At 46.0% G+C, this 12,132-nt stretch overlaps 1 protein-coding gene across 1 annotated transcript; it reads left to right on the top strand.

Moving 5' to 3' along the window:
• Positions 1-50: 50 nt before the first annotated feature.
• TBL2 (transducin beta like 2) lies at positions 51-11,063 on the top strand. Its single transcript, XM_060756725.2, has 7 exons — positions 51-321; positions 446-570; positions 712-896; positions 2,962-3,113; positions 4,805-4,931; positions 7,181-7,336; positions 10,548-11,063. The coding sequence occupies exons 1-7, from the start codon at positions 90-92 to the stop codon at positions 11,002-11,004; spliced, it is 1,434 nt and encodes a 477-aa protein (XP_060612708.2). The 5' UTR covers positions 51-89; the 3' UTR covers positions 11,005-11,063.
• The last annotated feature ends 1,069 nt before the right edge of the window (positions 11,064-12,132 follow it).

Genomic DNA, 12,132 nt, shown 5'->3' with positions numbered 1-12,132 from the left:
CGCGGGGGCTGGCGCGCACGCGCAGGGCAATCTCGAGAGTGAGGGTGAAGTGCGCATGTGCACCTCGAAGGAGGACTCTACACCGGCGCATGCGCATCTCTCTCCCTGCACGTGAGGCGACGTCTCCTGACGTGGCGAGCGGAGGAGGGAAGATGGAGGCGGTGCCGCTGCCGCTGGCGGGCCTCTCGCTGCTCTTCGGCGGCCTCCTCGCCCTACTTTTCCTTCTCCAGCGGTGGAGAAGCGGCCCGAGCCGCGAGCAAGCCGAGACCATCGCGAAGGGGCGAGGCCAGGCCGAGCAGGAGCCCAGCGGCGCCGGAGAAGGTGAGGGGGCGGGGCCTCGGGAGTCTAGGCCACGCCCACGCTCCGCCTTCAAACCCATCTATACCGACGATCATGCCATCACCGCCAAAGCATTTTTCGATCTATTTTGCTTCATGTTTTCTAGATTTAGACAGTGAAACGTCCAGCAAAACCTCTCTGGTGAAGAAACAGAAGCAGCATCAGCGTCTTCGGAAAGAGAAACCCCAGCAGCACAGCTTTGCCCACCCCCTCCTGGCAGCCGCACTGAAGGTGAGCCCTAAGGTTCATCTAGAGGGCTGAAGTTTGCCCAGGTCTGTTGTTTTGCTTCCTCTCCCCATCGCAAGACGTCTCTGTCTGGAGAGATCGAGAATCCCATGGCTCTCTCTCTCTGGTTCTCCTTCCCTTCCTCAGGGCCACAGCGGGAGCGTCACCTGCCTCGACTTCAGCAGCAACGGGAAGTACCTGGCGTCCTGCTCCGACGACCGGACTGTGCGGATATGGAGCACCAAGGACTTCCTGGAGCGGGAGCATCGCTACATGCGGGCCAATGTGGAGCTGGACCACGCCACTTTGGTCCGCTTCTACCCAGACTCCAAGTAAGGGGGCAGCTTACTTACCCGGCAGCAACTGCTGCTCTGGCCAGAATGAAGAGAGAGGGGGCTACAGTTGAAGACAGTTCCATCTTGTCTCCTTGTTACTAATAATATAATATATTGTATTGTCGAAGGCTTTCATGGCTGGAATCACTAGGTTCTTGTGGGGTTTTTCGGGCTATAGAGCCATGTTCTAGAGGCATTTCTCCTGACGTTTCGCCTGCATCTATGGCAAGCATCCTCAGAGGTTGAGAAGGTCTGTTGGAAGTAGGAAAATGGGTTTATATATCTGTGGAATCACCAGGGTGGGGCAAAGAGCTCTTCCCTGCTGCAGTTAGGTGTGAATGTTTAGCTGATCACCTTCATTAGCATTTGAAGGCCTGCCTGAGTCTGGGAAAATCTGTTGCTGGGAGGTGTTAATCTGTGCCTGGTTGTTTCCTCTCTGTTGTTTAGCTGTTATAATTTTAGAGTTTTTTAATACTGGTAGCCAGATTTTGTTCATTTTCATGGTCTCTTCCTTTCTGTTGAAATTGTCCACATGCTTGTGGATTTCAATGGCTTCTCTGTGTAGTCTGACATGGTGGTTGTTGGTGTGGTCCAGCATTTCTGTGTTCTCAAATAATATGCTGTGTCCAGGCTGGTTCATCAGGTGCTCTGCTATGGCTGACTTCTCTGGTTGAAGGAGTCTGCAGTGCCTTTCATGTTCCTGGATTCTTGTTTGGGCGCTGCGTTTGGTGGTCCCTATGTAGACTTGTCCACAGCTGCATGGTATACGGTAGACTCCTGCAGAGGTGAGAGGATCCCTCTTGTCCTTTGCTGAACGTAGCATTTGTTGGATTTTCTTGGTGGGTTTGTAGATTGTTTGTATGTTGTGTTTCCTCATCAGCTTCCCTATGTGATCAGTGGTTCCCTTGATGTATGGCAGGAACACTTTTCCTCTGGGTGGATCTTCATCTTTACTCTCGTGGCTTGTTCTTGGTCTTGCCGCTCTCCTGATGTCTGAGGTGGAGTATCCATTGGCCTGGAGAGCCCAGTTGAGGGCTCAACAAATACAATATAATATATTGTATTTAGATATAATATTCATAATATTATAATGTAATACAACATAATACTAATAATATAATATTATAATTATATATATTTATTACATGTAATATAACTAATAATATTACAATATGATGGAGTAGTACAATTTTACTTACTTAGGCGATCCCTCGTTGTCCGACTAGGATAATCCTCCAGGGTGGGTCCATAGCTGGCTGTGGAGCCCTATCTTGATCTGCATCTTCTCTCACAGTGAGGGCATTGGTTTCCAGGTTGAAGGCGGTCTCGGTCAGGGTTGGCATGACGTGCCTTCCTCTTGGCACGTTTCTCTCTTTCGCCCTCCATTCGTGCCTCTTCAAATTCCGCAGCACTGCTAGTCACAGCTGACCTCCAACTGGAGCGCTCGAGGGCCAGGGCTTCCCAGAGTTTTTATGGTTGGCTTTGAGCCCATCTTTCAATCTCTTTTCCTGCCCGGCAACATTCTGTTTTCCGTTCTTGAGTTCGGAGTAGAGCAACTGCTTTGGGAGACGGTAGTCAGGCATCCGGACAATGTGGCCATTCCAGCGGAGCTGATGACGGAGGACCATCGCTTCAGTGCTGGTGGTCTTTGCTTCTTCCAGCACCCTGACGTTTGTCTGCCTTTCTTCCTAAGAGATTTGCAGGGTTTTTCGGAGGCAGCGCTGATGGAATCGTTGCAGGAGTTGCATGTGACATCTGTAGACAGTCCACGTCTCACAGGCATATAGCAGGGTTGGGAGGACAATAGCTTTATAAACAAGCACCTTGGTATCCCTACGGATGTCCCAGTCCTCAAACACTCTCTGCTTCATTCGGGAAAATGCTGCACTCGCAGAGCTCAGGCGGTATTGTATTTTGGTGTCGATGTTGACAATTAAGAAGGAGGTGGAGCCTTGGAGGAGTGGAGTGGGCCATTTCACAGTTTTGATGATTAAGGGTGCATCCCTACACTGGCCTGTTGCTTCTCTGACTTGCATCCCAGGCCTGTCTTTTCTTCCCACAGGGCCTTCATTGCCTGGCTGGCTAATGGAGACACCCTCCGGCTCTTCAAAATGACCAAGAAAGAGGACGGCAGCTTCACGTACATCGCCACGGCAGAGGATTTCCCGAAGCAGCACAAGGCCCCCATCATCAACATTGGAGTCGCTGACACCGGTGAGGAAACATGCTGCTTCTTGGCAGGGGGTTGGACTGGATGGCCCATGAGGTCTCTTCCAACTCTTTGATTCTAGGATTCTATCACATCCAAGGCCTTGGCAAACACTTCCTCTGCCTTGGCCCTTCTGCCTTCTCTTTCCTTTAGCCAAGTCTGTTTGTTAATGGTTAATTAACTCTGCTTAGTTACACAAATGAGAAATAGAAAGCTTAGATTAGGGGTCCTCAAACTTTTTAAACAGAGGGCCAGGTCACAGTCTTTCAAACTGTTGGAGGGCCGGATTATAATTTTTTTAAAAAACATGAATTCCTATGCACACTGCACATATCTTATTTGTAGTACAAAAAACACTTAAACAGTACAATAATTAAAATGAAGAACCATTTTAACAAATATAAACTTATTAGTATTTCAATGGGAAGTGTGGGCCTGCTTTTGGCTCATGAGATAGGGTTGTTGTTGTTGTTTTTGTGTGCTTTCAAGTCATTTCAGACTTAGGTTGACCCTGAGCAAGGGCCGGGTAAATGACCTTGGAGGGCCACATCCAGCCCCCGGGCCTTAGTTTGAGGACCCCTGGGTTAGAGGTTTGAATCCAGTGAGAGTGTGGATGAGCTCCCTCTGTCAGCTACAGCTCCCCATGTGGAGACATGAGATGGTGATACAATCAGCAAGTGAATAAAACAGGTAGCAGTTTCAAAGTTTAAAGGTTAAATATCCCTGATCCAAAATGTTTGGGACCCAAAGTGTTTGGGATTTTTTAAAATTTTGTGTGTGTGTTTGTGTGTGTATATATATCCATCCCGTTTTTCTCCCTAATGGGGCCCAAAGCGGCTCACAACGTAATACAATACAAATCAAAGCACATCTATATAAATAAAAATGTAATGTTCGTTTGTGATATTCACAGAACTCAAAAACCACTGGGGGAATTGACACCAAATTTGGACACAAGACACCTCACAACCCAATGTATGTCCTTCACTCAAAAAATTGATTTTGTCCTTTGGGAGTTGTAGTTGCTGGGATTTATAGTTCACCTACAATCGAAGAGCATTCTGAACCCAACCAATGATGGAATTGAACCAAACTTGGCACACAGAACTCCCATGACCAACAGAAAATACTAGAAGAGTTTGGAGTTGTAGTTCACCTACATCCAGAGAGCATGGTGGACTCAAACAATGATGGATCTGGACCAAACTCTACACAAATACCCAATATGCCTGAATGTGAACACTGGTGGAGTTTGAGGAAAATAGACTCTTGACATTTGGAAGTTGTAGTTGCTGGGATTTATAGTTCACCTACAGTCACAGAGCATTCTGAACCCCACCAACGATAGAATTGGGCCAAACCTCCCACACAGAACCCCTATGTGGGCCACAGCAACGCGTGGCAGGGGACGGCTAGTTTAACATAAAATACAAGACCAAAATCACACAAATCATAATAACGTCCAGAAATAAGATATAAACAAATATTAAGCATTAAAAACCTTTAAAACCAATTGCAATGATTGTAGAGACTGATTCATTGAATAGCATATTTCGCTAAGCTCGGTGCAAATCGACCTTGCTGTCATTAGCAATTTAATGTGTTCGTCAAAAGCTTACTTGAACAGGTTGGTCTTCAACTGGTTCTTGAAAGAGATCAGGGATGCTTTAAGGGATCTCTTTTCGTCCTTTCCCAGGAAAATACATCATGACTGCTTCCAGTGACACCACCATCCTCATCTGGGATCTGAAGGCGGAGGTTTTGGCCACCATCAATACGAACCAGATGAACAACACCTTTGCTGCTGTCTCGCCCTGCGGGAGGTGAGGAGTAGCCCGTCTTTCCTTATTATTTATTATTTGTTTATACCCCACTTTTTCTCTCCACATGGAGACTCAAAGCAGCTTTCCTTAATTCAGATCTCCCATCATCCCCATAGGGTCATAGAGACAGAAGCTTTGAAGTCAGGAAACTATCTCAACTGTTGTAACAGAGCAGTGGTTCCCAATCTTTCCTCCTTTAGATGTTTTGGACTTCCAACTCCCAGAAATCCCAGCCATCTTAACAGCTGTTAGAAATTGTGGGAGCTGAAATCCAAAACCCCTGGAGGACTAAAGGTTGGGATACCCTGTAATAGAGGGATCTGGGCAAGAAGGACAAGAACTCAGCACTAGGAAGTGTGAGGGGAAGCATACATAAAATAAAATGGTTGGGGGGAGGCATGGTGGGTACGTTATTATTATTATTATTAGCTTGGGGACCCAGCGGTACCTGGGTTGTTTGAGAAAGTCATTGATTGACTTTGTTTCAAATAGATTCTAGATCCAATGTCAGCTGGTTCAGAGGGTGTGGGTGAACTACAGCTCCCATATGAAAGTCCCATTGTTGATGGTCCATTGTCTTCCAAACCGCACCAGGATATAGAGTGGGTCATGGGGGTTCTGTGTGCCAAGCTTGGTCTGGATTGGCGTGGGTCACAATGGTCTCAGGAAGTGAAGGTATTGATTTATTGAGTGAAGGTGTTTTATTGATTTGTTGTGGCTTTATATTATATATTAATGTTTTTAATTGTATTTATGATATTGTGTGCATTGAATTGTTGCCTGTAAACCGCCTTGAGTCGCCTGCGGGCAGAGAAAGGTGGTATACAAATACAGTAAATAAATAAATAAATAAATAAATAAATAATAGTGTTTTGCAGTATTAAGGGTTCAAGTTCATCTTGTTTATTTCCCATGTTCAGTACACTATACTAGCATATATACTTGGCGTTGCCTGGGTTCCTTTGTGGCTCTTACTTTTCTTCCTCCCTTTGCCTCATGCACTTTCCCTCCTTCCTTCCTCTTCCCTTATTCTCTTATTTATTCTTTCTTTCCTTTTCTCCTCATACCTTTTCACCTGTTCTTTCTCTTTTTTTCCTCCTTTTCTCTCCTGCTTCCTCCTTCTTTCATCGTTCTCTTATTTTTTCTCCCTCCCTTCTTTCTCTTCATACATATGTCACATAGCAGCAGCCAGACCACTTCTCCCTTTCTTCCTGTCACATGACAAAAGGGCCACTTCACCTAGCCACAGAAAATCTCCTTCATTCCTTTTCTTTCCCTGAGGTATAGGTCCAAAAGGGGTGGTTTGTTTTTTTATAGTTGAAGCCCATTATTTTAAGTTGGGTCATGGCAGGTCTGTGTGCCAAGTTTGGTCGAGATCCATCAAGCCATGGAAGAACATTTGTGGTACAAACACATACATATACTTTGAAGTTGGACCATGAAGAGCATGTGTAACCAACCAACATACCTGGTGACACAGGTCTCATAAGACGTCAGTAATAGGTCTGACCTGCGTTTCTGCATGGCAGGGGGTTGGACTGGATGGCTCTTGGGCTTTTCCAATTTTCTATGTATTTTTAACACAAACTGGATGGCCATCTGTCAGGAGGGCTTGGATTGTGTCTTCCATTATGAAAGAAGGGTGTTGGAGTCTTTCAATTCTGTGATATGTATTTTTACATATTGGGCCGGGCTTTATCACCACCAGCTGTAATAAATCTTGCCAACCAGAAGGTTGACAGCTCGAAGCCCGGTTCAGGGTGAGCTCCTGACCTTTAGCACAGCTTCTGCCTACCTAGCAATTAGAGAAAGCAATTGTGAGCTGATAGGACTTGGATTGTGTATTCTTTTATGGCAGAAAGGTGTTGGGCTGGATGGCTCTTGGAGTTTTCCAATTCTATTATATGTATGTTTAACGTAAGCTGGATGGCCATCTGTCAGGAGGGTTTGGTTTGAGTCTTCCAATTCTATGATGTGTATTTTTAGCATAAGCTGGATGGTCATCTGCCAGGAGGGCTTGGATTGTATCTTCTCTTATGGCAGAAGGGTGCTTGACTGGATGGCTCTTGGAGTCTTCCAATTCTATTATATGTATGTTTAACATAAGCTGGATGGCCATCTGTCAGGAGGACTTGGATTGTGTCTTCCATTATGGCAGAAGAGCGTTGGACTGGATGGCCCTTGGGGCCTCTTCCAACTCAATGATTCTCTGCAAGGGACCGATGTGTTTCTCCCTTCTGTTCCTCCAGGTTTGTGGCCTCGTGTGGCTTCACCCCGGACGTGAAGGTGTGGGAGGTGTGCTTCAGCAAGAGCGGGGGAGACTTCCGGGAGGTGATCAGGGCCTTCGACTTGAAGGGCCACAAGGCCGGCGTGTATTCCTTCTCCTTCTCCAACGACTCCAGGCGGTAAGGAACCCTTTTGTTGCACTCCAGAATAGGAAATAGCCCCTCTGACTATTAATACGCCACACGTTGAGTGAAGGGACAATCCTTTTTATTAACGCTTAGCAAAAAAAAAGCCAGTAGAAATAAATGCTTGTAAAGATAGATAAGATTCCAAAAAGCAATAAGGCATTCAAAGGCAGCCAGATAAAACAGTGTCCAAACGTAGCAATCAAAAGCAATGTCCAAAAAAGCATGAAAATATAATCCAAGGCAACGATTATCCAGACAGGAATCAAACAAGAAGCAAGAACAGACCAGACGCTGCTCATCATCTTGAAAGGCTAGAAAAATCCATGAAGACGAGACCGCTTGAACAGGAATTCCATGAGGCTTGGACTTAAGTTTCCAAACGATGCCTGATCTGACAAGATTTTCTAAAGGCAAACCTTAAATCCCAAAAACTGGTTTTGTTTTTCCCCAGCCTTTGACCTTAACTGATGAATTCTTTCGGATCTACGTAAACATTGGGCCTCTTGGGTTGTTGTAGGGTTTTTCGGGCTGTATGGCCATATTCTAGAGCCATTCTCTCCTGACGTTCTATGGCAAGCACCCTCAGAGGTAGTGAGGTCTGTTGGAACTAGGAAAAGGAGTTTTCCTGTGGAATTACCAGGGTGGGACAAAGGACTCTTGTCTGCTGGAGCTAGCATTTGATGGCCTGGCAGTGCCTTTTGTTGAGAGGTGATTAGATTAGATTAGGTCAGGCATGGGGAACCTTCAGCCCTCCGGGTGTGGTGGACTTCAACTCCCACAATTTCTTGAGGCTCGGCATTCGCCCCAAAGGCTTACCTTGGGCCAAGGAATTGTGGGAGTTGAAGTCCACCACACCTGGAGGGCCGAAGGTTCCTGACCCCTGGATTAGGTGATTAAATGGCTACCAGTATTAAAAAACTCTAAAATTACAACAGCAAAACAACAGAGGGAAAACAATCTGGGACATCTAATCACCTCTCAACAAATGATTGCTCCAGGCACTGTCAGGCCATCAAATGCTAATCAAGGTGGTCAGCTGAAACATTCACACCTAGCTCCAGCAGACAAGAGTCCTTTATCCCACTACCTTTGAGGATGCTTGCCATAGATGCAGGCGAAACGTCAGGAGAGAATGCCTCTAGAACATGGCCATACAGCCCGAAAAAACCTACAACAACCCAATGATTCTGGCCATGAAAGCCTTCGACAATACATTGGGCCTCTTGTCAATTCTAGCTAATCTCCAGCTGCCGACTCTGCTTATCTGACTCATTAACTTTCCCAGGTGCCAGACTGTTTTCCAAACTACAATCTGGAGAGCTCACGGGCGGAGGGAGTAAACCTTCCTCCCAAGGCCTGACAGAAACATTCTCATGAGAAACTGCCCTTTGCAGCGAAGCCTCTCTGTCAGTGTCTGCATGAAACTCATTGACCAAAGTGTCTCCATCTTGCACCTCAGAGTCAGGCCCAGCATCCCCCACAACAGGAGTAACAGGGGACTGATTTCCCTTCTCATTCCCCACATCAGACACAGAAACATCAGGAGACTGAAACACAATCACAGGTTCAAGCACAGGCTGAGTCCCAACACCTATAGAGTGGCATTTCTCAACCTGGGGGTCGGGACCTCTGTGGGCGTCATAAGGGGGTTTCAGAAGGGTCGCCAAAGTCTATCAGAAAACACATATTTCTGATCAATTCCTGCTGTGCACTGTAGAAAAGAATAGGAAAGGCTTAAGGGAGAGGCGGTGGAGTCATGCAAATTCCATATCAGAAACACTGGGGTGTCTTTGGTAGAGGAAACACATAAAATCTAGAATGAAAGCCTTCACTTGGGGGGTGGGCAGTATGGTGTAGTTGGAACTGTTCCACCTTGTCTCCTGTGCTATGCTAATAATATAATGTAATGTAATATAATATATTGTATATACATATAATTTTTATAATATTACAATGTCATTTAATATAATGCTAATAATATTATGATATTATAATTATGTATTTATATTACATGTAATATTACTAATAATATTACAATATAATGGTATAGTACAATATAGTAATATTCAATACTGATGTTGTACTATGCTAATAATACACTATAATATATTGTATGTATATATATATCTTGTAAGCCACTCTGAGTCCCCTTCAGGGTGAGAAGGGCAGCATATAAATGTTGTAAATAAATACATTTTGGAATTACGGCACACAGAATCCCCCAGATAGCTAACTGTGTATAGATTATGTGTACAGATATTCATTTCGTCTCAAAAGCATTGCATAAATTATTGTTGAAGGCTTTCATGGCCGGAATCACTGGGTTGTTGTAGGTTTTTTCGGGCTATATGGCCATGTTCCAGAGGCATTCTCTCCTGACGTTTCACCTGCATCTATGGCAAGCATCCTCAAAGGTTTTTTTTTTTTTTTTTGGTCGTGTCAGTAGCAACTTGACAAACTGCAAGTCACTTCTGGTGTGAGAGAATTGGCCGTCTGCAAGGACGTTGCCCAGGGGACGCCCGGATGATTTGATGTTTTATCATCCTTGTGGGAGGCGTCTGTCATGTCCCTGCATGAGGAGCTGGAGCTGATAGAGGGAGCTCATCCGCCCCTCCCCGGATTCGAACCTGCGACCTGTCGGTCTTCAGTCCTGCCGGGACAGGGGTTTAACCCACTGCGCCACTGGGGGCTCCTCAGAGGTAGCTCCAACAGACAAGAGTTGTTTGTCCTACCCTGGTCATTCCACAGATATATAAACCCTTTCCCTAGTTCGAACAGACCTCACTACCTCTGAGGATGCTTGCCATAGATGCAGGCGAAACGTCAGGAGAGAATGCCTCTAGAACATGGCCATACAGCCCGAAAAAACCTACAACAACCCATTGCATAAATTAGTATAAAACTGATAAAAATAGGTGTGCAGGTGGCTAAGTATCTTTTGACCAAAAACGGGCAACAGCAACGGCATTGTCTGTAGCCTCCAACAATTCCTCCTCTGTACATGAGGCAGGGCATAGTGGACGAGCCTACAGATGCGGAGTTGTCTGTACATGAGGCAGGGCACAATGAACAAGCACACAAATGCAGAGTTGTCTGTTCTGTTCCATGGTCACACTGTGTGTACAGATAGATAGATCTAGATAGAAGTGTACTCGGCCACACTGTTGGCTCACGTTTCCTCGCTTTCCCTCTCTCGGAATAGGATGGCCACGGTCTCAAAGGACGGGACGTGGAAGCTGTGGGACACGGACGTGGAGTACAAGAAGCAGCAGGACCCTTACCTCCTCCTGACGGGGAAATGCACAGCAGAGGCTCCCTGCCGCATCGCCCTCTCGCCGGACGCCCGGGCCGTGGCCATCTCCAGCCGCACCAACATCGCGCTCTACAACACCCGGCAGGGCGAGGAGGAGGAGCGCTTCGAGGGCGTCCACGGGGAGCACATCACGGACTTGGCCTTCGACGTGAGCGGCCGCTTCCTGGCCTCGGCTGGGGACCGGGCCATCCGGGTCTTCCACAACACTGTGGGCTACAAGGCGGTGATCCAGGAGATGGCCACCCTGATGAAGAAGGCCACCAACGAGTCCACCAAGGAGAGACTGCGGCAGCAAGTGGCCAGCGCCCAGAGAGCCCTGGACAGCATCTATGGCAAGCGCAACTGAGCTTTTCAGTCGCGCATTGGGAGAGCTAATAAATACAAAAATAGTATTTTTTTGCACAATTTTCCACCATGTTGGGTTTCTTTGGATCATGAGTCAACAAAAAAGCCAATGCAATCCTAAGCTGCCTCCATAGGAGTCTATTGTCCGGCTCAAGGGGAAATCATATAGGATAGGGGTCTCTCAAGCAAGGTCATTGGTGCGGCTTCCAATCTAAACTTTAGCTCGAGGGTCACCCTAAGTCTCCAGTGGCATCGACATCTGTGATAATGCGGCGTGTCTCATTAAGAGCCACATCCACTGTTGTAATGTGGGGAGATGTATTCCACACTTGGCATGCATATCCAGCAGCAGAGTAGCAAAGCGCAAGTGCAGGTGTCTTCACTGTGTCTGGTTGTGATCCCCAGGTTGTGCCAGTCCGCTTCCGTATGATGTTATTTCTAGCACCCACCTTTTACTTGATAGCAAAGCAGTGCTTCTCGTAAGTCAGAGCACAGTCTGGCATATCTCCCAGGTATTTGGGTGTGCTGCAATGCTCCAGTGGGATTCCTTCCCAGGTAATAATCCTGAGATGCTTGTCTGTTCAGACGATGAAAACCACACGTCTGCATTTTAATGGATTAGAAATCAGTTGGTTTTCCCAGTAATAGACAGCAAGAGCACCAAAGCTTTGAAGAGCTTCCGTTCAACCATTTCAAAGCTTCGTACTTGGGCAGTGATGGCACGATCGTCAGCATAGATAATTTCCTCAGAACTCGAGATGCTTGTCTGTTCTGAAAGTGAAAAGCAAACGTCTGCATTTTAGATGGGTTGGGAATCAGATCATTTCCCCTCTCAATAGGTCGTAAGAGCACCTAACACTTTGGAGAGCTTCTGTTCGACCATTTCAAGACACCCGGCTTGGGCGATGATGGCATGATCGTCAACATAGATTAGTTTAGATCAGGTGGTGCAATATATTATATTATTAGCACAATATCAGCATTATACATTCCCATATTGTACTATACCACTATACTGTAATATTATTAGTAATACTACATGTAATATAAAATATATAAATCTTGTATTATTATTAGTATTATATTGTATTACATTATAATATAATTATTAATACAAGTGTATACATTA

The sequence above is a fragment of the Anolis sagrei genome, chromosome 11, assembly GCF_037176765.1.
Source record: "Anolis sagrei isolate rAnoSag1 chromosome 11, rAnoSag1.mat, whole genome shotgun sequence".
Taxonomy (NCBI): Eukaryota; Metazoa; Chordata; class Lepidosauria; order Squamata; family Dactyloidae; genus Anolis; species Anolis sagrei.
The sequence above is the reverse complement of the archived record's forward strand: the minus strand, read 5'-3'. Positions and strand labels throughout refer to the sequence as shown.